This window comes from Heptranchias perlo, chromosome 19 (assembly GCF_035084215.1).
Source record: "Heptranchias perlo isolate sHepPer1 chromosome 19, sHepPer1.hap1, whole genome shotgun sequence".
Lineage (NCBI taxonomy): Eukaryota > Metazoa > Chordata > Chondrichthyes > Hexanchiformes > Hexanchidae > Heptranchias > Heptranchias perlo.
The window spans coordinates 13,809,162-13,834,380 of NC_090343.1; the positions used below are offsets into that span (position 1 = coordinate 13,809,162).

The 25,219-nt window shown below is 40.8% G+C and overlaps 1 protein-coding gene across 2 annotated transcripts in view; it reads left to right on the plus strand.

The window, feature by feature from the left end:
• Positions 1-25,219, plus strand: part of LOC137335175 (calcium-responsive transactivator-like) — a 65,481-nt gene that overhangs the window by 9,197 nt on the left and 31,065 nt on the right. The window contains exons 3-9 of one of the 2 annotated variants that reach the window (XM_068000359.1): positions 852-936; positions 4,517-4,661; positions 8,136-8,330; positions 14,933-15,097; positions 18,054-18,155; positions 20,284-20,376; positions 22,443-22,562. In XM_068000359.1, coding sequence (XP_067856460.1) covers positions 852-936; positions 4,517-4,661; positions 8,136-8,330; positions 14,933-15,097; positions 18,054-18,155; positions 20,284-20,376; positions 22,443-22,562 — 905 coding nt within the window. The remainder of the gene's footprint in view (positions 1-851; positions 937-4,516; positions 4,662-8,135; positions 8,331-14,932; positions 15,098-18,053; positions 18,156-20,283; positions 20,377-22,442; positions 22,563-25,219) is intronic. The other variant, XM_068000358.1, reaches the window with a different exon arrangement.

Below are 25,219 nucleotides of genomic sequence, written 5' to 3' on the forward strand. Positions count from 1 at the left end.
AAGGTATATTAGGAAATGTCCTAATTTGTATAAAGATGTGCACATTCCAGTTGCAGCACTTGGCCATCTTAGTATTATGATCATGTCTATATATCTATCTGACGTAGGAGAACAATGGTCTTTGGATCACTGTTCAGTGCTAGCTCCTTATAATGGTCATTTAACCCCCTCCTATTTTAAATCCAGAGGCTGATTTAGTGTGTGTTAGGGAAGGGGGGAAGAGGAGGGTTGGGAAAATGAGGATGACTTTTTAAAAAAAAAATTGTATCCTGTTACTGGAATTGGTGATTAGTTCAGCACATGACCATAGATTCATTCAACACTTGACCATATTTGGTATTATCAACTTTTAACTTTAGTTTCTTTTGGTCAACTTGAAAATCAAACCATTTTCCTGATGTGTTGCGTTGTAATTCACCATGCTTGGTTGATTTATTTTACTCCATTTATTACCAAATAATTCACTCAAGTGTAGGTATGATGAATTAAATAAAATATGGAGCAGAAAAAAGATTACTTAATAATGCATTCACATAAATGGTCTATGTGGGACTGCCATCTACAGCCACATTTAGAAACTGACAGGGGAGGGGGCTAAAAGCCACTTTTAATGTCTATTTGAGCTATAAATTAATAACTTGCATTGATCCTGTATTAGGAGATAGCCTGAAAGTAGTCAGAGGTATTTTTTTAGATACACTTCAGTATGTCTGGGCCAGACCCAGCCAATGAAAAGACATGTGAGTTTATCGTTCCCATTCTTGATCATTATTGCAAAGATTTACATTAAATGCATTTCTCCATTAATTTTTTTAAAAAACAACTTTTACCTGTGTTCTTCCATTTCTTAGATATCAACAAATGCTGCACAGAAATTTGGTTTACCTGGCAACAATAGCAGATTCCAACCAAAACATGCAGTCGTTGCTACCTGCTGTAAGTAATACACCAGTGGATGCACAACCATGGTTGTAGTAAGTTTGGAGAGACAAAAAAGAGCTACAATTATGAATATTTCTAGATCAATGTTGTGCCTGTTAGCATTTAATTCCGTCTCCTCCCCGCTAATCACTACAGATTTGGCATGTAGATATTTATGGGAACTATGGTGTACAACAGTATATTTGGGTAGTAATTAAAAGTTGCTTATTTGGAGTTTCATTTAAAACCTTTTGCTAAATGCACAACTCTTGATTAACTTGCAGTCTCTTGGAATTTTAAATGGCAACACTGCTTTTCAATGATTATCCTACCCCAGGTGCTGATCTGTTGTCAAGGCTCTTTCTACAATTGCATTGAGCTGTGGATCTATTACATTTGTGAAAGGATTCTTGTAATGCAGTTGTGGTGCAATAACTTTATTTATATCAAGGGTTTGGAGAACAAAAATGAAATGAAATCAGCCCAAACCTATATTAAATAACAATTTCTCTGTCAGTAACATTGTTGGACAACCTCTCTAGTCCATCTGGTTCTTTTTAAAAAAAATATGAATTATCTTTGCATTGGTTTGAATAGACTTTTTACAATCCTCACAGTAGAATAATTTGAAGTTCCAGAATTAGCAGAACTCTGATTAAACTGGTAAAGTATTTATCCAGTACTGATTTGAAAGGGCTTAACCTAGGTTTAATAATGTGCAAAGATTTTGAATGAACAAACTTGTGGTTAAAATCAGCTAACCTAATTTCAACTTACAATAAACTCAAACTTCCTGCCAATAAAAATTGATTCTCTGTGGATAATGGCTAATTGATTTTTTAAAAAAATTAAAGATCACTTAAAAAAGGCATGTATAGTGATTTAACAAGGAGTCTTGCATTTATATAGTGCCTTTCAGGACCTCGGGGTGCTTCACAGCCAATGAAGTAATTTTGAAGTGTAGTCACTGTTGTAATGTAGGAAACGTGGCAACCGCTTTGCACACAGCAAAGAGCAACTAAATAAATGACCAAATCATCTATTTTTAGGTGGCTGAGGGATAAATGTTGGACAGGACACCTGGAGAACTCCCCTGCTCTTCGAATAGCGCCATGGGATCTTTTATTTGGGAGGGTAGGTGGGGCCTCGGTTTAACTTCTCATCCAAAAGTCTGTATCTCCAACAGTGCAGCACTGAGCGAGTGTCAGCCTAGATTTTGTGCTCAAGTCTCTGGAGTGGGGCTTGAACTCGCAACCTCTGACTCCGAGGTAAGAGTGCTACCACTGAGCCAAAGCTGACTCCTTTTAATGTTCAGTGTTTGTTTTTGTGCACATAAAGAGGAATGTGTTTGTCTTTCTATCTATTACTCAAATCAAGTTCTGCCAGACTATACACAAGATAGGCTAGAGGCAGAGTATTAAATTCCTTTAGCCCAATGTTTTAATGGCAACCTCAGATGGTGATGTTTCTGCTTCCTACACCAACCATCCATTTGGCTTCTCTGAATTAAACTAGCAATTTATGAGAGATACTAGACCGTTTTATATTGTGTTGCACACACCAGGAGTTGTCTGGGATGAGACTGCCTCAACCCATTTTACATAGGACCCTTGCACCTACCAGAGAGAACTGTTTAGCCGATTAGTGTAAAAACAATTTCTTTTAACCTGTCACCTAGTTATCTTCTCCACTTTGCAATTTAAAGCTTAACAGTTCCAAAAGACTCCTGGATTTATATATAGTACAGTACACTTCTAATTGCCCAACCTCTAATCAACCATTTTTTTGTGTTCTACTCTCCACCATTGAACAATTTAACCTCACTATATGTATAGTCCCATGATGATTTTGAGTATCTGACCACTCAATTATTTCAGCTTTCAGTGCAGCTAGAATAATCTTTGGGTGTGACTGGGAATCGATCACCTGCAGGATTAATATTTCACATTTATGAAAACTAAAAAATTATTTACAAATGTGAAATTATGCACGGTGCTCAAACTGATTTCAGGATTTAGTTACAGGCTCTGATAGGAATTGCGTGCCCATTAAAGAAACAGAGTCACTTCTCAGTTCCTGGAGTTCTTTTATTCAGGCCAAAGAGGGCCATAGATCACTTATATCTAGCACTTGTAAGCTAAACATGCTTTAAACTGATGGAAAAAAACTGCCATTCATCAATAAGGTGTTCTCAGTATGGAAGGATTTATTGTACCTAGGCTATAAAACAAATATTGTACTTTTGCATATCTTGATAAGTGCAATCTTAATATTTGGTGCAATGCTACATGTGGGCAGGCGTGCGTTTCAGTTTTCAATATAGGGAGAATAATTGTGAGGGAGTAGGAATAATAATGAAGTACTAAATACAGTGTCTATACAAAGAAATCATGAGGTTCATGAGGGCAAACAATTTAAAGCCCCCCCCCGCCCCCCACCCTGGCCCAGTCTCATTTTCTCATGAAGTTACTGACTTATGTAGTAGGGTTTCATGCCCTAAGGGCAAGTCTTCACGTGTAAGCCTAGGCAGTGAGCACTGAGCACTAACAGGATATTTGACTGTGTGTTTGTGGTGTGGGTGGAGGTGTGGTGGGGGGTGGGGGGTGGGGGGGGTTGTGGAGTGGGTGTACAGCAGTTGAACTTGGTCCTATTTGCACTTGCACTTTCCAGTAGGGTTACTGGATAGTCCTTCTCTAGCCCATGGCACCGAGGCCAATTGTTTCATCCTTGCCACTGTCCTGGCTAAGATTAGCTAACCTGGCACAGAGTGAGGGTCAAACCTGAGCCATTCCTGGTCTACCTGAGGGTAACACTAGTTGGTACATTTACCAGTTGTTCTATTGGTTTCTAATTGGAACAAGATTGAACATTGATCCTCCATTAAAAGGTTGTCTATTTTACTGCCTCTGAGTAGAAGATTATGGGTTCAAGCCCCACTATAGACTTGAGCACATAATCTGCTACCAACACTTCAGTACTGAGCAAATGCTGCATCGTTGGAGGTGCTGTCTTTTGGATGGGCTGTTAAACTGATGTCTCATCTGCCTGTTTGAGTGGATTTTAAGGATCCTATGGCACTTTTCAAAGAACAAAGAAATCTCCTTTTGCCCCAGCCAAAATTCCTCCTTCAACCACCCGTCACCAAAAAACAGATTATCTGCTCATTCGTTCATTTCCTGTATTTGGGACCTTGCTGTGCACAAATTTGCTGCTGCATTTGCCTACATAATGACCATGACTGCACTTTACAATGAATGGATTTCTTTTTTGAAGTGTTTTGGGATGTCTTGAGAATGTGATAAGTTCCTATATAATTGCAAATTGATTTGTTTTTTCCATATGAATGTAATATATTTTGTTTTCTCTGCGGTGAAATCGCCTCTTCAGGGGAAGAATACCATAACTACTTGTAGAATAGAATACCTCCTATAATGATCTCCCAAGAGTCTGCAAACTAACAACATGTAATTTTTTTTAAAAATAGGGATTTTGAGGTCTTTGCCACATTTTCCTTTAAAAGTCAGGTGCTGCTTTCATGTTTTTAAAAATGCATTTGTTAATTAGATTTTTTTTTTCTGTGTTTCCTTTTACTTAGCCACCTTCCCAAAACTTATCTATGGGCCCAGGAGGAATGAATCTCTCTGGATCAAATCAAGCTTTACATTCGCAGAATGTTCCTAATGACACCATGGGAGGAGGCATTCCCCCTGCCACACTAATGCAGAGCCAGATGAGCAATGGTAGGTTCTAGTAGTGCTGCACCGTGCCACTGTTCCTTCTTTATAGTTTGTAGCAATGCTAAGATACTGAGATCTGCTAGATTGCAAGGCTGGAAAATTGTAGAATTTAGGTCAGCTTAATGTCTGGCTTATGGATTTACAAAAAAATTGACTTTTACTGAAACAACATCACCTAGTGATGTAGGGTCTTGTGAAAGTTTTGAAGTTAATATCCCAATCCAAATAAATGCTTTAAATGTGGATATGTAATAAATGTCTTATTATAATTTTCAAACTTGAAGGGTCAAAAATCCACATTTTATTGGACTGTTCCATGAGTGGTATAATGAGTTAAATTGAGGCAATGTTCCTCACTTTATTTGCTTTTTATTTCTCCTTTCCAGAAGGGACCAACTCGTGTTGTAGTAAAGTTCCAGAGGCAGTTGTGGCCCTCTGGTGTTTCACTCAAGTAGCCATTATTCATGAGTGCCAGCAATCTATTCAACCATACGGTCATCGGAGCTGAGACAAGCCCTGGCCTACCATCCATGCATGCTCTTCTAGCTGAAGTAGCTGGATGGTGATTAGGAGGAGAAAGCTTGACCATATTTTTATTTCCCTCTCTAGTGCAGGGCACTATAACTGGCCTCAACATCTGCTAACTCAGGATAGACAAGTACAACACCACTCTGTGCATTGAGCCATTTGGGGGGGCGGGGCCTCACTCAGTGTCTTTAATGCATAATATCATGCAGTAGAACAGCTGATGCAAAAAGAATGAAGCATTATAATTATGGCAATAAAATTAAATGTGTTGATTCAGAATTTTGAGCTGTTAGATAATGGGCCTTTATAAAGGCCCACTACTGTTGGAGTTTAAAATGAAATATGCCGTTACCCTGAATTGATTATTTCCCACCACACGGCCACCAACATCCGCCCCCCCCTGCAAAAATAACACCTTTCTCACAAAAAATGGTTAATTTTCTCCCTCACTAGACCTTAATTAGTATCCATGGAGAGCTTCATATCTATTGATATTGCCTGTGATTGACCAACACCAGATGTTTTATTTCTTCCTATGGCAGTATTTACCTTCCTGTGGATGACCCTGCTGCCTCCACTGAAATTCACCTATTGAGCAATAGAGCTTGAATGGCAGTCGAACATGGGTGATTCCATTGCTTGAAAAAATGAGGCTCTTTTCAATGCCTTTCCTTCACCCCAATATAAATTCAATAGCAGAGAATATGCAGATGCTCCTAGCAGTGGTTAATGATTGCGGTATCTAAATGAGCCACTTATATAAGCAATGACTAACGAAGTCTTTCTTGCGTGTGAAATCCTTATTCGACCATTGTATCTGCTATTACCAATATGTGATAAACTGCTTATTTGATGAGAGGCTGGCTTATAATTTAAAAACACTGGTGGGTCTTCCATGCTTTGCTTACAGTAAGTTGGAGGGTGGAGTGAGGGCGAGGTGGATTGGTAAGGAAAGAATTCGAGGTTTTGGTAATGAAGCAAAGGATTTGAAGGGGGGGATGGTTTTTAGAATATGAATAGTTTTTTTTTTAACTTGGATTTCACTTTGCATTGCTCACAATAAGTCAAAGCATAGGCCGTCTGTCTCACCTGTCCCTTTGTGTTTCAGTCTCTCTTTTTATGTCTTTTTGTCCAATCTTTTTTGCTCTCCTTTTCTCTTTTTATTTATCTCTTTTTCTGTCTCTCATCTCTACCTACATATGATCTATTTCCTTCCTCTTTCTCATCACTGGGAGATATAAGCTGTGGTTGGAGGAGAGATCTAGTGAAGGTTGTAAGTAGGTTTTGGAGCGAGGGATCCGGCCTGGGTGGCACTACAAGGTCATAGTATGGTAACAAAGTTGTGAGGGGCATGGCAGTCCATTCTTACGTGACATGGTTGCTGTTGCTGCAGCTGCACTCCCTAGCACCAATTTTCATCCCTCCATCCACCACACCTCTTAGCCATTTTGATAGGAGCCTTGAAATGGGTGGACCAGGTACCGAACGGAAACCAACTGGAGCCTCATTAGACCATGCAAATTGGGATCCTATGACAGAAATAGGACCCTGATGAAATTTCGAAGTACCAATGGGCGGACTGTGTGCAGCACGTGCCCTGCCTGTTGGTACTTGTTGAGTGGCCTAACCAGCGAAGCTTCTAAGGACTGCTGCAGGCTGCTCAGGGGAAAAAAAAGAGTTTTGAAATGATATTTGTGAAATACTGCTCCTGGCCCCAAATATTCAACCTTAAATGCTCCACTCTCCACCTGCCTGAAGGAAGTGGTCATTTGAAAAATGAACCCCCCGCCCCCGCCTCGACCCTGATAATTTTCTTCCTCTATCCCTTGATTGGAGTTACAATTTCCATTATTTCGCCCAATACACCACCCAAGATTGGGTGGAATAGCGCAGGAAAAGGGGGCAAAATCGGGCGGTACAGCCTACTTCTGTGTTTCCTGCCTGAGCTCAGTTTCCTTCTTTCCTGCTGGGACCAGGGGTTAACCCTACTTCAATGTAACTGTATATTTTAAGAGGTTGGGCATATGATCAGCGTCACTCGCCCGTCCGTTAGGGGGTTCAGCTTGACTTCATTTGGGGATGCGGGTTGGGGTCCGGGCTGCTATTGTGTGGGGTTTCTGGTCGAGTTAGTTGGCACTTGGTGTAGCCCTGAAGATGCCGCTATGTTTTTAGCCATCCTGCAGCCTGTGTAAGGCCAACTTCTTGGAGGAGCAGCCAAATGTCAGGGCGAGATCAACTGCAACAACTGTGTCCGGAAATGTCCCAGCTCGGGCTTGGAGCAGGTGGGATGGTGCGGAGCTGGAATTGAGAGTACGGGTACTTTTCTCCTGGATTGCCGGCGGCAGAGCCTATGAAGGTGGCAACAGTACTCAGCCGTTACATAAGAACATAAGAAATAGGAGCAGGAGTAGGCCAATCGGCCCCTCGAGCCTGCTCCGCCATTCAATAAGATCATGGCTGATCTGATCCTAACCTCAAATCTAAATTCATGTCCAATTTCCTGCCTGCTCCCTGTAACCCCTAATTCCCTTTACTTCTAGGAAACTGTCTATTTCTGTTTTAAATTTATTTAATGATGTAGCTTCCACAGCTTCCTGGGGCAGCAAATTCCCATTGTGCCTTAACCCTTGCCTCTAAAGAGCTCACTCTATTGCACCAAGTGGTGTCTGCGTGTGAATGTCCACCCCAAGCACTCTTGTTGCATCTGAGCAAGATTGCTAATTTATGGTCAGTTTTGTGCTGAGAACCTATCTCCTTAACTTATGCAATTTCAGACAATTTATTAACTTCACATCGGATCCTTGCAGCCGGAAGAGAAGGAAGACTTTATCCCATTGGTCTAGGTCTGAAGTGAGCATGGGCCACTGAGGTGTCTGCCAAGCTATTGTGTGATTCCAAAGGTTCGAACTGTGACTAACACTGTGACTGAATCTGGCCCTGTTTCTTTAGGTCCTACTCATGTTTCGGTGCAACAGTCGGGGCCAGCCACAATACCCAGTTCTTCAATGGCCATGCCTGTAAATAACCATGGAACTGCAGGTGGTTATAGTCACTCTGTACCCTCATCACAAGGCATGCAGATGCAGAGTCAGTCGATGGCAAACTATGGATCCCGGACAAACATGAGCATGCAAACTAGTCAAGGTAAACTTTCAATAGCTGTGCTATGTTACATAATTTTGGCATTTGTCATTTTTGCTTTTCTGGGCTATTTGTGTAAAATTTCTCAGTGGATTTGTTTGGTTCTTAAGCAGAATGTCCAAAAAAAAAGCCTGACTTTGTACAATTTCCTATATGGACGCAAATAAACTTGAGCAGCTGGATAAGCGTTTTTTTATAGCTTTTTTTCTCTTGCCCATGTAAAACCAGTTGTGTGGTATTCTCATTCACACCAGTTAAGTGTAGCAATACTTGTCATTGAAAGTAGACATTTGAATATTTTTTTAAGCTTGAATGCATCCCTACATCATTAAACAGTGAAGAGAGGCTGTTTATTTACTTCCTTACTCTCAAGACTGAAAGGGTAGGCTAAAGTCACTGCTCCCAAGCTATCATCTAAGGCACTCTTGGCTAGCTAGCAGTAGGAGGCATTCAAGAGCACAGTTATGTCCCTGTCATAGAATCATAGAATGGTTACAGCACAGAAGGAGGCCATTCGCGCCCATCGAGCCCATGCCGGCTCTTTGTAACAGCAATCCAGTTAGTCCCATTCCCCTGCTGTTTCCCCATAGCAAATTGTTTCCCTTCAAGTATTTATCCAATTCCTTTTTGAAAGCCATGATTGAATCTGCTTCCACCACCCTTTCAAGCAGCGCATTCCAGATCATAACTACTCGCTGTGTTTAAAAAAAAAAGTTTTTCCTCATGTCGCCTTTGTTTCTTTTGCCGATCACCTTAAATCTGAGTCCTCTGGTTCTCAATCCTTCCGCCAATAAAAGAAGACTTTCATTTATATAGCGGCTCTCATGACCCCAGGATGTCCCAAAGCGCTTAACAGCCAAAGAAATACTTTGTGTAGTCACTGTTGTAATGTAGGAAACGTGGCAGCCAATTTGCACACAGCAAGCTCCCACAAACAGCAATGTGATAATGACCAGACAATCTGTTTTAGTGATGTTGGTTGAGGGATAAATATTGGCCAAGACACTGGGGAGAACTCCTCTGCTCTTCGAAAAAGTGCCATGGGATCGTTTACGTTCACCTGAGAGGATAGATGGGACCTCAGTTTAACGGCACCTCTGACAATGCAGCACTCCCTCAGTACTGCACTGGAGTGTCGGCTTAGATTTTGTGCTTAAACCTCTGGAGTGGGACTTGAACCCATGACCTTCTGACTCAAAGGTGAGAATGTTAACAACTGAGCCACCACTGACCCATTTCTCTTTATTTATTTTGTCTAAACCCTTCATGATTTTGAACACTTCTATCAAATCTCCCCTCAACCTTCTCTGCTCTAAGAAGAACAACCCCAGCTTCTCCTGTCTATCCACGCAACTGAAGTCCCTCATCCCTAGTAAATCTTTTCTGCACCCTCCCGAAGGCCTTCACATCCTTCCTAAAGTGTGGTGCCCAGAATTGGACACAATACTCCAGTTGTGGCTGAAACAGTGTTTTATAAAGGTTCATCATAACTGCCTTGCTTTTGTACTCTATGCCTCTATTTATAAAGCCCAGGATCCCGTATGCTTTTTTAACCAATTTCTCAACCTGTCCTGTCACCTTCAAAGATTGGTGCACACATGCTCCCAGGTCTCTGTTCCTGCACCCCCTTTAGAATTGTACCATTTAGTTTATATTGCTTCTCATTCTTTCTGCCAAAATGTATCATTTCGCACTTCTCTGCATTAAATTTCATCTATCATGTGTCTGCCTATTCCACCAGCCTGTCTATGTCCTCTTGAAGTCTAATATTATCCTCCTCACTGTTTACTACACTTTCAAGTTTGTCATCTGCAAACTTTGAAATTGTGCCCTGTACACCCAAGTCCAAGTCATTAATATATATCAAAAAAAGCAGCTGTCCTAGTACTGACCCCTGGGGAACACCACTGTACACCTCCCTCCAGTCCAAAAAACAACCGTTCACCACTACTCCCTGTTTCCTGTCACTTAGCCAATTTCGTATCCATGCTGCCACTGCCCCTTTTATTCCATGGGCTTCAATTTTTCTGACAAGCCTATTATGTGGCACCTGCACAACATCAACTGCATTGCCCTCATTGACCCCCTCTCTGTTACCTCATCAAAAAACTCAATCAAGTTAGTTAAACACGATTTGCTTTTAACAAATCCATGTTGGCTTTCGCTTATTAATCCACACTTGTCCGAGTGACTCTTAATTTTGTCCCGGATTATTGTTTCTAAAAGCTTCCCCATCACCAAGGTTAAACTGACTGTCCTGTAGTTGCCGGGTTTATCATTACACCCTTTTTTGAACAAGGGTGTAACATTTGCAATTCTCCAGTCCTCTGGCACCACCCCTGTATCTAAGGCGGATTGGAAGATTATGGCCAGCGCCTCTGCAATTTCCACCCTTACTTCGCTCAGCATCCCATCCAGACCGGGTGACTTATCTACTTTAAGTACAGCCAGCCTTTCTAGTACTTCCTCTTAATCAATTTTTAGCCCATCCAGTATCTCGACTACCTCCTTTTACTGTGACTTTGGCAGCATCATCTTCCTTGGTGGAGACAGATGCAAAAAACTCATTTAGTACCTCAGCCATGCTCTCTGCCTCCATGCGTAGATCTCCTTTTTAGTCCCTAATTGGCCCCACCCTTCCTCTTACTACCCATTTACTATTTATATGCCTATAGAAGACTTTTGGATTCCCTTTTATGTTAGCCGCCAGTCTAGTCACATAATCTCTCATTTCCTTTTTCACTTCTCCTCTGTACTTTCTATATTCAGCCTGGTTCTCACTTTTTTATCAACCTGACATCTGTCATAAGCCCCCTTTTTCTGCTTCATCTTACTCTCTATCTCTTTCATCATCCAGGGAGCTCTGGCTTTGGTTGCCCTACCTTTCCCCCTCATGTGAATGTACCTAGATTGTACCTGAATCATCTCCTCCTTAAAGGCTGCTCATTGTTCGATTCCTGTTTTGCCTGCCAATCTTTGATTCCAATTTACCCAGACCAGATCCATTCTCAACCCACTGAAATTGGCCCTCCTCCAATTAAGTATTTTTACTCTAGATTGTTCCTTGTCCTTTTCCATAACTAATCTTAACCTTATGATACTATGATCACTGTTCCCTAAATGTTCCCCTACTGACATTTGCTCCACTTGACCCACCTCATTCTCCAGAATCAGATCGAGCAATGCCTCCTTCCTCGTTGGGCCGGAAACATACTGATCAAGAAAGTTCTCATGAACACACTTCAGAAATTCCTCCCCCTCTTTGCCCTTTACACTATTACTATCCCAGTCTGTATTAGGATAGTTGAAATCCCCCATTATCACTACGCTTTAGTTCTTGCACCCCTCTGTAATTTCCCTGCAAATTTTCTCCTCCATATCCTTCCCACTAATTGGTGGTCTATAGAATACACCCAGTAGTGCAATGGCATCGCTATTGTTTCATAACTCTAACCAAATAGATTCTGTCCTTGACCCCTCAAGGACATCCTCTCTCTCCAGCACTGCAACATTCTCCTTAATCAATACTACTACCCCTCCTCATTTTTTTCCTTCCCTGTCTTTCCTGAACACCTTGTATCCAGGAATATTTTGCACCCAATCTTGCCCTTTTTTGAGCCAGGTCTCCGTTATCACCGCTACACCATATTCCCTTGTGGCTATTTGCGCCTGCAGCTCAACAACCTTATTTACCATGCTTCGTGCGTTTACACACATGCACTCTAAACCTATCTTAGACTTTCTTATATTCTCTTAGTCTGATCCCACCTGATACTTTGCTATTTCTTACTGTAGTGCTATCTGTCTCTCACAATTCTTTGTGCATCTTGTTTCTCCTCTCTAATAATACTACATCCTGGTGCCCACCCCACCCCTGCCAAATTAGTTTAAACCCTTCCCCACAGCACTGGTGAGCCTCCCTGCGAGCACATCGGTCCCGGGTCTGTTGAAGTGCAACCCGTCCGTCTTGAACAGGACCCTCCTGCCCCAGGACTGGTCCCATTGCCCCAAGAATCAGAATCCCTCCCTCCTGCACCATGTCTCTAGCCACACATTAACCTGCCTTATCTTCCTATTTCTGTACTCACTAGTGCGTGGCACTGGGAGTAATCCAAAGATTACTACCTTTTGAGGTCCTGCTTTTTAACTGCCTCCCGAGCTCCTGAAACTCTAGCCACAGGACCTCATTCCTTTTCTTTCCCATGTCGTTGCTACCCACATGGTTCATGACCTCTGGTTGTTCCCCTCCCCCCCCCCGGAAGAATGTTCTACACCCTCTCCGTGATGTCCTTTACCCTGGCACCAGGGCGGCAACACACCATGCGGGACTCAGGTCGACGGTCACAGAAATGCCTGACTGTCCCCCTGACTATCGAATCCCCTATGACTACTGCATTTCTACACTTCACTGTACATCCCCCCCACCCCACCCCGGTGCACTCCTTTGCCCCATGGTGCCATGCTCAGGACTGCACTCCTTCGAGGTGTCGTCACCCTCACTGGTATTCAGTACTGGTATACCAGTCTGAGAGTGCCACACACCCAGAAGATTCCTGCACTGCCTGCCTCTTCCTACCCTTTCGGGTGGCCACCCACCTGCTATCCTGAACTCTCTGTGGCTGCGGGGTGACCACCTCCTGGAATGTATGATCCAGGAAACCTTCAGCCTCCCTTATGCTTTGCAGTGACTCCAGCTGCCCCACAAACTCAGAAACCCTCAGCTTGAGCTCGAGCAACTGGAGGCATTTCCTGCACATGTGGCTCTTAAGGAGACATGAAGCATCCTGAAGTTCCCACATGGCGCAGGAATTGCAGGCAATGGGTCTCAGCTGCCTGTCCATTATATTTTGAAACTTTTTTTTTCTAAACTCCCTTCAGATGCTCTATTATTAATTTACTTACCCCAATTAACCTTCCCTTTTATTCCCAGTCTCTCTGAGCTCCTCCTCTCTGTTCCCTGTCCTTCCCTCTCATCAAATTCTCAAGTTCCCACTCAGTTCACAATCCACTCCATTCGCAATGCGCTCTGTCGGAGTCTTGGTATTTATTTTTCTGCGTTGCTGTAATTGGGAACTAAGTGGAGAGGCACTTCCCACTTTTCCATTTGGAAGCTAGTGCTTGAATTTATTCCCTTTTGCGGATACAGTTTTAGTTGTTGCCTTCTGAAAAACAGGGAAACTGTGTGGAATGAGAAAGAAGGCTAATGAACATGGCCTGGGCCCTTAGCGAAACAACTGTTTCTGTAGAATTTGCTTTTCTTCCAAGTTCAGGAATACAAAACATTAGGTTATGTTTTAATTCAAGAATTTAGCTTTATTTTGTTGTTGCTGTAATTAATGAAGTTTCACTTCAAATCACAAGCCATGGATTCCTGGTTGAGTTGCCTTTCTGAAATGGTGACTATAGTGCAAAGTAAGGAAAATGTAACAAAAGGATAAGGGCTTGGAAGAGATTTTAACCAAGAAATCAGATATTCATTTGATCTGACCTTTCTGGCCATGTGATCCAAAAGAACATTCCCTTCTGCAGGTTTAGTAATGATGTGCATTAGGCTCTTGTAGGAGGGTTAAAAAAAACTGACTGAAAGCTTGGGCGGAGAGATATGTTTTTGAGAAGGCTTCTGAAGGTAGGTAGGGAGGTAGAGTAAAGGTTTGAGGAGGAAGTTCTAAAAAGTAGAACTGATGCAACTGGAGGCTCTGCCACTGAAGATGGAGCAGGGGAGGGTGTGAAATGCACAGCACAGCAGTGTTGGAAGACCTGGGAAGGGACATAAGACTGGAGAAGGTTCTAAAGATATTGTAGAATTAGGCCGTGGGAGGATTTGTAGATGAAGACAAACATCACAGATCTCATCTGCTGGGGTATAGGGAACCAATGTAGGTTAACGAGATGGTGTGATGGGCAAACGGTGCTTAGTGTAGGGCAAGATGTGGGCAGTGGAGTTTTGGATTATTTAGAATTTCTGGAGGTCAGAAGGCAAGCAAGGAGGGCAAAGGCCAGGCTCTGCCTCCAAAGGGCAGTCCTGGTAGTTCTGGGGCAGTATTAAAGGGGGGCAGAGACCCAGTGACATGGGTCTCTGTGCCTATTTCCTAGCAGAATGCTCAGTGCCCAGTGGAGTGAGTTAGAGCTGTGTGTGGAAACTAACCCATGTGCCTACAGATGATACCAAAGGGCAGCATGTAGATAAGGAAGGGGAGAGGACCAAGGATGGCTCCTGGGCTTTGCACCAGCTGCTTTTATACTGGAGCTGATGTATGTTTTCACCTTGTTAAAATTTAGTGTTTGTATTCCTTTTAATGGATGTTTATTAACACATTCAACTTCAGTAAACTTTTAAAAGGAGCCAACCCTGGATTAAATAATGCAGTTCAGTCATCTCACTGTTTTGCATGGGTTTCATTGTATTTTGACCACAGAAGAAAATATCTGAATTGCTGATTTAATTTATTGATTCTATTAGAATGTACCTCATTGGCTGTGAAGCGCTTGGGGACTTCCTGAGTACGTGAAAGGTGCTATATAATTGCAAGTTCTTTCTTGAGCATAAAACTTTTGCAAAATGATTTTTTTTTAAGCAGAATTGCTCATTTCAGATTATTTTTCAGTTCCCATGATGCACCAGCAAGCTGCAACCTCACATTACAGTACACCACAAGGAGGTGGCCAGCACTACCAGGGGCAGTCGACCATGGGGATGATGGGACAGAGTAACCAAGGCAACAACATAATGGGGCAAAGGCCAATGGGGCCTTATAGGTCAGCACAACAAGGTATGATTTGCATAGTGTCACAATTTGTGTATAGCTTGACATGGTGTTTTTTGTTAATTGTATCTATGATTCATATTAATTAGTGTTAATTGTATTCAGGAGGTACATATCAATTGAGAACTCTTGTATCCATTTATAAGAGAGCTGATGTAGGGTGTGGTGTGTGTGTGTAATGTGGAGCTCTGTGAATAAAGGCTTGGAAGCAACTGAAGACCAGGCTCTAGTATTCTATTCTTCACCAAAGGGCTATCCACCTTATAACATTTTTGACTAATTTTTCCAGTCCCTTATATTGTAATTTTTTTTGATTCTGCCCTTAATAAGTGGATGAAGTTGCTGTTCAGGAAATTCTGTTGTCTTCAGCAGGATATATTAATGAAAAAGATGTACTGTGGAAGTATATACTAGGCCATTAGTGTAGGGTGAGAGGAGGCTCGCGTGGAGCATAAACATTGGCACAGACCCATTGGGCCGAATAGCCTGTTTCTGTGCTGTAAATTCTATGTAATTACACAAAAGACAAGTTCTTGTATCAGTATTTTGATTTAAATGTTCTGTAGAGAGAAAAACCTGCAAAGGGCAATAGTACAGAAAGTTGTACTTTCTTTAGCGTGGTACAACTGATCTTCCGTGGCATTCTCGTGGGTAGATCTAGCACATGGGTTTGTAATGTTTAACTACTTTACCTTGCTTGTCCCTTTTTTTAAGGGCCAGTACTCAGTTGTTCCCTGTAGGGAAGTAGTGTAAATAGACCTTGAGGTTAACTGTTGTTGCAAGTTTCTCTAGATTGCCAACTGCTTGATTCGTCTCTGACATCTCAGCAACCTCTTCAGGTTATCTCTAGGTTAGAGGAAATAACTTTTTTTCCCTAAGATTTCCCTTTGATTATGTACATGGAGGTGCATTAAACTCCTTCCCATAAAATTCAGTAGTTCAGCTAACTTTCTTTGCTTCCTGACTCAAATCTGTTAAAGGTTCTCTTCTTATTTGAACAATTTGTTGGTGTATCATACAGTGTGTCAGATGCTCTTAAACCATTTTTAGCTGTGTTTAAATTTCACTCTGTTGTTGGACTTGCATCTCGTTGGGTATGGGTCCATTTTTTGGGGGAAAGTAAGAAACTTTGGAACTTCTTTGGTGTGTGGTGCAAAGTTTTCTTTTACTGTGGACTTCCTTGAACACCAACTTTGCAAAGTAGAGGATACAAACTTTGGTTTGTGGAATGATCCACTTAATGCACACACCAAACATTAGTTCTGTTGCTATCTCTTTTTTTAAAATAATTTTGTTGGAAAAAAATTACACTAGCGCTATAAAGAAATCTGGATTGTGTGTGTGTGTGCCTGTGTGTATGAATTTAAGAGGTACATGGTTTTAAAAGAAATCGGGGTAGATCTTGACTTTGTGCGATTAGTCAATGGAAATAAAAACTGGGAGAGATGTTAAACGGGTTGCTGATCGCTATCACCCATTTGATACTATTGCACAAAGTTAAGATCTACCCCATAGACTTCTTATTATATTGTCATTTGATTATGTGCATGAAGATGCATGAAACACCTTCCTAGACAGTTCAGCTAACTTTCTTTGCTTCCTGACTCAAAGCTGTTAAAGGTTCTCTTATTTGAACCTAAAACATTAGCAGTTCCCCACTATTTCAAAAATAAAAATAGCATTAGAATCTACTCTTCTCAATTCAAATTATTGGATAATTCACTTTTTTTAGTGCAAAAAGCAACTTTGAATTGTCAGAATTAGGCTACCATCCTTTCACAGAAATGAATACAACATAAAATTAGAACTGAGAGTTTGACTAGACCAAGACCTTAAATTATCTGCTATGCTTTAGTTACGATAGGAATACTTTTCTAAGTACAAAATGTTGGTTTTTAAGGAGAGACTACAAAGAAAGACAAAAAAAAACCCTGCATTTATATAGTGTTTTTCACAATGTTAGGACATTCCAAAGTACTTCAGCCAATGAATTACTGTTGTAATGTAAGGAAATACAGCAGCCAATTTGCACACAGCAGGGTCCCACAAATGGCAATGAGATAAATGACCACATAATCTTGGTTGAGGCATAAACATTGGCCAGGACACTAGGAGAACTCCTCTGCTTTTCTTTGAGTAGTGGCATGGGATCTTTTACATCCACCTGAGAGGATAAATAAGCCTCAGTTTAACGTCTCATCTGAAGGTCAGAAAAACTTACTTTATTCTTCTAATAGATCCAGGGCTATAGCAACCACTGAGGCAAGCAAAGCGAAGCAAATGCCCCAAAAAGTTCTTTTGATGCACCAAAGTTTAAATTTTACATATTTCAGTATTTAGACAAATGTTGTCAGTGACGCAGATGACATTGACGGTAAACTTGCTTTTAAACACTGAGCCCAGGACAGAGCATTTATGAGGCCCCATCATTTCTGAATGAACAGAACTCAAATATAGTTAAAGGCAGCACATGTGATAAGCTCTCCCATAGGAATGTGATAATATAGATTTCGAATTTGTACAAACCTTACTTTCATTTGTATTTCACTCAGTTCTTTTCTTAAAACTTGTGCCTTAAGTTACCAGGACTGTGACTATGAAATCTAACACTGATACAAGCTGTGCCATGGACAATCCATTTGATATTCTGTTGGCTGCTGTTTTGTCCATTACTATGCTGGATATTACTAACACAACTAAATGCTGTGCCTGGCGTTAGTTTCACCACAATAACCCAAAATTTAGTCAGTTGCCAAATGCTAATCCAATATTTGAAGAAATATTTAAGTTTATTTTACATTCTCCTAAGTGGAGAATGTTCCATGAATTTCAATATACATGTGTAAATGGAATTTTTTGCAGTAAACAAAGCTCAATAAATTGTCGAAGTACAGGAGATGGCTTTTTTAAAAAAAAAGGTTGAACAAAAAATTGACAGGTTACTGTTTCTTCTCTCTTGTAGGTTCTTCTCAGCAATACATTGGACAGGAAGATTACTATGGTGAGCAATATGGACATGGCCAAGGACCCACAGATTCCATTAATCAACAATATTACCCTGATGGTACTTCTTTTTTCCCTTAGACTGCTAGTCATATTTGTAATGTGAAATATTTATCTAACTGGATAAAGGTATTTAGCTACCAATAAATCAGTTCCTCTGCAATCTGCTAATGGAATATATGGAAAACGCATAGTACTAAAAGTCTGAGATACACATTTTTTGATGAGTTTTCTAATCTTACGGTTCCTTTTGTAATACTTGTGTGCTGTCAGTATTGTGGAAATAAAAATATTTTATTTTACGTGTACAAATTTTAAAGAAAAATCATTTTACTAAACAGTAACTTGCCCAAAGTTTTGTAAAGAATGTTTTCTTTAACTTTGCACGCAGAACAAAATAGATCCCCTTTGCTTTCATATTCATGATATGAATACTGTGGCATGTGCCATGTAAGTCTTTTTTGCCAAATGGTTCTCTCCTCAAAATTGCCACACTCTGTCCTCAAGCTTAATACTTTTTATTGAGGCTGCCTCCCTGAAAGCTATTGCTTCCTGCATAAAATCTGCCAATAAACTAAAATAGCAAAAAGGCAAACTACAATTTTAAAATAGTTTTTTTTTATCACGCTCCAGGTGCAGATAATAAGGCCACACAGAGATCACAGTGCTTCCCTCTCAATGTTGACTGCATAGCATCAACTGTGCAACCGAGACCACTTATGGGATGGGTCCAGCATGTATGATATCTTGGATGTGGCGCGTGTATTGACATCCAATGACTTCCAACAGGTCCATTCCTTCTTAATCATAGAATCATTAGAATGACACAGCACAGAGGGAGGCCATTTGGCCCATCGTGCCTGTGCCAGCTCTTTGAAAGAGCTAGCCAATTAGTCCCACTCCCCTGTTCTTTCCCCGTAACCCTGTATTTATTTTCCCTTCAAGTATTTTTCCAATTCCCTTTTGAAAGTTATTATTGAATCTGCTTCCACCACCATTTCAGGCAGGGCATTCCAGATCTTAACAACTCGCTGCGTAAAATGTTTCTTTCCTTGTGTCGCCTCTGGTTCTTTTGCCAATTACCTTAAATCTGTGTCCTTAGGTTATCGACCCTTCTGCCACTGGAAACAGTTTCTCCTTATTTACTCTATCAAAACCCTTCATGATTTTGCACACCTCTATCAAATCTCCCCTTAACCTTCTCTGCTCTAGGAAGAATAACCCCATTTTCTCTAGTCTCTCCACGTAACTGAAGTCTTTCATTCCTGGTACCATTCTAGTAAATCTCCTCTGCATCCTCTCTATGGCCTTGACATCCTTCCTAAAGTGTGGTGCCCAAAATTGGCCACAATACTCCAGCTGGGGCCTAACCAGTGTTTTATAAAGTTTAGCATAACTTCCTTGCTTTTATACTCTATATGCCTCTATTTATAAAGCCAAGGATCCCGTATGCCTTTTGAACAGCCTTCTCAACTTGTCCTGCCACCTTCAAAGACTTGTGTACGTACACCCCGAGGTCTCTCTGTTCCTGCACACCCTTTAAAATTGTACCATTTAGTTTATATTGTCTCTGCTCATTTTTCTTCCAAAATGAATCACTTCACACTTCTGTGTTAAATTTCATCTGCCGTGTGTCTGCCCATTTCACCAGTCTGTCTTTGTCCTCCTGAAGTCTCTTACTATCCTCCTCTCTGTTTACTACATTTGAGTTTTGTGTCGTATGCAAACTTTGAAATTATGTCCTGTATACCCAAGTCCAGGTCATTAATATGTATCAAAAAGAGCAGTGGTCTGAATTTTAATTTCCAAAATGAAGCATATAGTATTTAATAGGATTATTTATTTCTGTTCAGAGAGGAGGATAGCCATAAGTAACTCCTGACTTAATTGATTTGTGGGAAGTATGGTCAGCATTTTACATGATTGGTGAGAAATCTCTACATGTGTAATTTCTAAACATCAGATAGTAAACTCTGTGTAATCACCGTTGGCATGCAAGTATATTATGAGCATAAAAGTCTTAAGACTATTTCAATGTGATTTTTGGTAGAATAATTATATTCTGTGTTGAGCTGATTTTAGAAAGATGCTTTGTTCAAAGACTTTTAAAAATGATTTTCATTAAAATACAGCACTGTTCAAGACAGTAACAGTGTAAAATAATTCATTTCATGCAATATGTCCTCTAGGTCACAGTGAATATGCTTATCAGCAATCATCATATGCAGAACAAGGTTACGAGAGGTCATTTGAGGAATCCTCACAACATTACTATGAAGGAGGTAATACAAACAAATGTATAGGGTTGTGCAGATAAAATATGAAGGGTGACCCATTATATCTCCTGTACAAATGTAAAGCTGCAACTCTAATACTAGACTTAATATATCAAGTTTATATTAGGGTTAACAGACTCTCCTTCATGTTACTAGCTCTAACTAAGATCAACTGACTTATCACACATTGGGGATTGGATTTGAGACCTTCCTGATCTGTATGACCCATGATCACATCACACAGTGTATTTGAAATGGAGAGTTCTTTTTTAGAACTCATTTGTGAGGGGAATAGGGGAATAGCAACAAAATGCAACATACAAGTAGTGAGATACAGATTTGCTCTAGTGATTTTTTTCCCTCATGCCAGAATTTCTGATGTCCTGATCTTCAGAGCACAGTGACAAGGGCTTCACTACAGGGAGAGATGAAAGATCAGTGGAAGTGTTGCTCTTGTTTGCCCATTAGCACCTGATTCACATCAGTATTGAGCTGGATGCTGTGATGGGACTGTAGGTCCTTTCTTGATGGGTGAGCTTTAGTGGGTCAAATAGCCTTCCTTATCTGTATCTAACTTGAGCGAAGCTGCATGTTGATTTTATGTGGGGTTTTTTGGATAGTGGTACAACAACACCTTGCATTTTTAAAATTCATTCTTTGGATGTAGGCGTTGCTGGCAACACTGGCATTTATTGCCCATCCCCCCCAAAAAAAGGACACAGTCAAAGAAGATATTAAGAGGGGTGACTTAAAGCTTGGTCAAAGAGGTGGTTTTCAGGAGAAGAGAGACAGAGGATTTTAGGGCAGGGAATTCCAAATCAGAGGGCCTAGATGGCTGAAGACATTGCAACCGATGGAAAGGGAATGTATGAGGGAAAAGCCACATGAATGGAGAGTTTTGGGAATGAGGTTAAAGACCTAGGGCTGGTGAAGGTTAAGATATGGGCAGCTGAGTTTTGGATGAAGTGAAATTTATGGAGGGTGGTGAATGGAAGGCCAGCCAGAAGACCATTAAAATAGTTGAGTCTGAAGGTGACAAAGGCATGGATAAGGGTTTCAATGGGGAATGGGCTGATACGGGTAGAGGTGGGCAATTGTTATGAAAGTGAAAGTAAATGGCCTTTGCGATGGAGAGAATATTGAGTCGATAGCTCAGCTTGGGGTCGACTAGGGTGCCAAAGTTGTGAACAATCTGGTCTGGCCTGAGACAATAGTTGGAGAGGGCATGGAGTCATTGGCAAAGGGACAGAGTTTATGGCAGGAGATAATGACAATTTGGGGGGGAGGAGGCAAGGGAAAAGCAATTTTATTCATCAGTTTCATTTTGCACATTTTCTTCACTTGCTGGTCTTGCTAGACATTGTGTTCATTCAGCTAGGCAATAGAATAAAGACAACAGCAGTGGGTCATGTTTTAGTGAGCAGCAAATGAACTGTAAGAGCTCAAGCTTTCAAGCTTTTGGAGGGGGTGGAGAGGGTGGGGTGGGGGGGGAAGAGACTGGTCCATTAAATGGATTGGAACACTGCCCTTTTACCTCTTGGAGCTGGATTGGATTGAAGCCAGCCCAGACTAATGGGATGAAGGTCTTTTGTGTCTGCCAACTGTTAAAGTGAAATGCATTTGAGTGTTTAGTGGTCAAAGCGCTAAAGGATTGCCCGTAACTCAATGTTAATACACTAAATTTCCAGTCCTACTTCGGGCATAAGGATGGCTGGTCTTGGAAAGTGGGAAAAATTCACATTGGCGCAGTATTGAGGTTGGGCCTTTGCATAAGAAACATCACTGCATATCTTGCCCGTGTCTTGCATGTCAATGAATGCTGGAAGTTGGAAAGTGATCCATTCCACAGCCGAGCCTGCTGTTGTCCTTACCTGACATGCACAAATATACACTTTCCAGCAGGGTCACTGGAAATCAGGAGCTGCAGAATCTACAATGTTGTACCACAGAATTTGTTTGGGCTTGTCTGCAGAGAATGTCCTTAGTTGTTGTAGAATTTGAAGGGCCATGTATTAGTTCTTTTGATATTAAGGACAATAAGTCTGACAGCCTGTTTTATCATTTGTCTTAAGGAAATTCCCAGTACAGCCAGCAGCAGACTGCTTACCAGCAGGGACCAACCCAGCAGCAGACTTATTCCCAGCAGCAATACCCCACCCAGCAGAGCTACCCAGGACAGCAACAAGGATATGGTGAGTGGGAGGAAAATACCAACAATGAATTGTGAACAGTTAATTTGTAGTTAATGTATAATGTGCTAGCTGACCTTTTGTCATGTCATAATTTCCAAAACAACTAAAATAGGCAGATGGTAGAACTTATGCAGCAATTACCAGGCTGCCTTCATCCGATAACTATGCACTTTAAGGGTGCAATTATACCACAGTTACTGGTCTGAGATTGTGGATTGCAATATGCAGCTGGCAGACATGAATTGAACTGCTGGCAGTATCTCGTCTGAGCTCAGCAACAACTAAGCTTTGTGCAGGCATGTCTCAATACACGTATTTTGTGCTTTGTGCACCTGATTCATGGGTTATATTGTTGCAACTTTCGTGTCGGTGCACATTTGAACTTGCCTTGCATTAACAACAAAATGGCAGTATAACTCTTGCCTAAATACAACTGCTGATTTCTGCTCAGAATTGTGGGAGTAAGCACCTCATGGTTTTATTTTGGTGCGGGGTGGTGGGAGGGATTTATTTGGATGTATCAACACCACTAAATTGTCTGCTATCCATTCAGATGTATGCAATACCTGCACTAGTAATGTTGTTCTACGATTTCACCAAGTGTTCCACAAAGCCTCCATCTCCTATGACATTTTGAACTTGTAGTAACTAGTTTGACTGTCAGTAAGACAAACATCCATAAGGAAGTTAGCATTGGCAAGAAAAGCTTTCACCATTTAAAAATATTTCAACTTTGTTATATGGAAGGAAATGAATTTGAAATCTGCATTAGTCTGTTAATTTTGCCAATGAATTGCTTCTTCAAACCTTTTCTAGTGTTCTGTAACTGGTATATGAAGATTTTTTTGAATAGCATTTGATTTATGATTGTTTTTAAAGAATGGGACATCTTAAGATTTTTTGGGAAGCTTGAAATTATTGGTTTGATTTGATGGTAGAGTGATTCTTGCCGACGGAGCTTGTAAAAAGTTTTGTGACTTGACCCACTGGATATGACAGCAGCTGCTAGTTGGAGTCATTAGTGATGGACAATTTCCAAATAAGCCTGTCACGTTTTTACCAAGTCCAAAACCAGACCCTATTTCCAGAGGTCATTTCAAAACAATTCATTTTAGAATCTGAGAAACCTGCTGGACATTCAGTACTGGTTTGAATGGGAGTTTTACACCGTCTTAAAATTGAGGTTAGTTTTAAAGGCAGGCGTATGTCTCTGACGACTGAATGACCTTTGTATACAAAGGATACTAGATTAGAAACTGAATAGTGCACGAGAGAAGTTATCAGGATGCCTATTCCTTTTTTAAGTGCATCTACCTGCCATTCTCTTCCCCACCCCTCAATGAAAAAGTGTTTCCCGTTTGGAATTGCACACCTGATTAAATGATTAAAAAATATATTGGAAATCTGAAATAAAAACAGAAAAATGTTGGAAATATACCTGGTACATCAGCACCTGAAAAGAGGTGTTAAGGTTTTGGGTATGGAGTGTGTGGACTCCTAACAAAAGATCCACACTCGAGGAATTGCATATTAATAGCTTCAAACTGCAAATCACAGTATTCATGGTGTATATTCACTGGGTGGAGATTTCAGGAAAGCTGGTTTGATGTGAGAAGTAAACATAGAAATTGTGATTTCTCTAAACCATGTCTCTACCTCCAAATCCAATTAATTTACCTTTAGCCTGGTAAGAAATGACCTGTTTTTCTTGTACGTTAATTTAAAACATGTTAAATGACAAAATAGCAACTACAACAGTTGAAAGAAACCAGTGTTGTCCAATAGAAATTGCTGACTAGCCACAGGTGTGACTACAGTAACACCGATTTAGCCACATGCATTAATTTTAGTAGAAAATGCCTTACTTACACTCGCACAATACAGGTGTTTATTTACTTAACAAACATGTACCACCATTTAGTAACCAAGGAAGTAAAGCACTCACAGCGATTTAAAAAAAATACTCGTACACTTTGCCTTTCGTCTTACCATTTTACCAAACACACAGAGGCTAAAGTACACTTGTGCAAATATGAGTATCGAGATCACATGCCCAGTGACGGTGTCTATTACTCTTTTTTTATTAATCAGAAATGCAGTTAGCCACATCTGGATTCCCAATTACCCACATGTGGCTAGTGGCTAATATTTTGGATAACACTGCAATAAACCAGCTGGAAGCCTACAGGGGCAGTTGCTGAGTCAGTGCAGTGTATAGCATGTGGAGAAGCATGAGGCTTACTTGGTCAGTAACTTCAGCATTTGTTCAAATTAAATTTGAGGTTCCGAATTGATGAATTTAAATCGTAATTTATGGAATTAAACAAAAACTACAAATGCTGTTATTTTGATTGTGCTGCAATGTGTGGCTATCATAACAACAAATTGTATTTATATAGCGCCTTTAACATAGTAAAAGCATCCCAAGGTGCTTCATAGGGGCGTTATCAGACAAAACTCGACATTGAGCCACTAAAGAGATATTGGGACAGGTGTTCAAAAGTTTGGTCAAAGAGGTAGGTTTTGAGAGAGACTCCTTATTCACAGTTCTCCAGGTGTTAAAGGGTTTGCCCCAGGAATTCAGTTGCTGTATCCAATCTGGGACACCAACTAACAGAATTGATGGTGGCCTCCAAAATATTGGTCTTTTTCTTCAG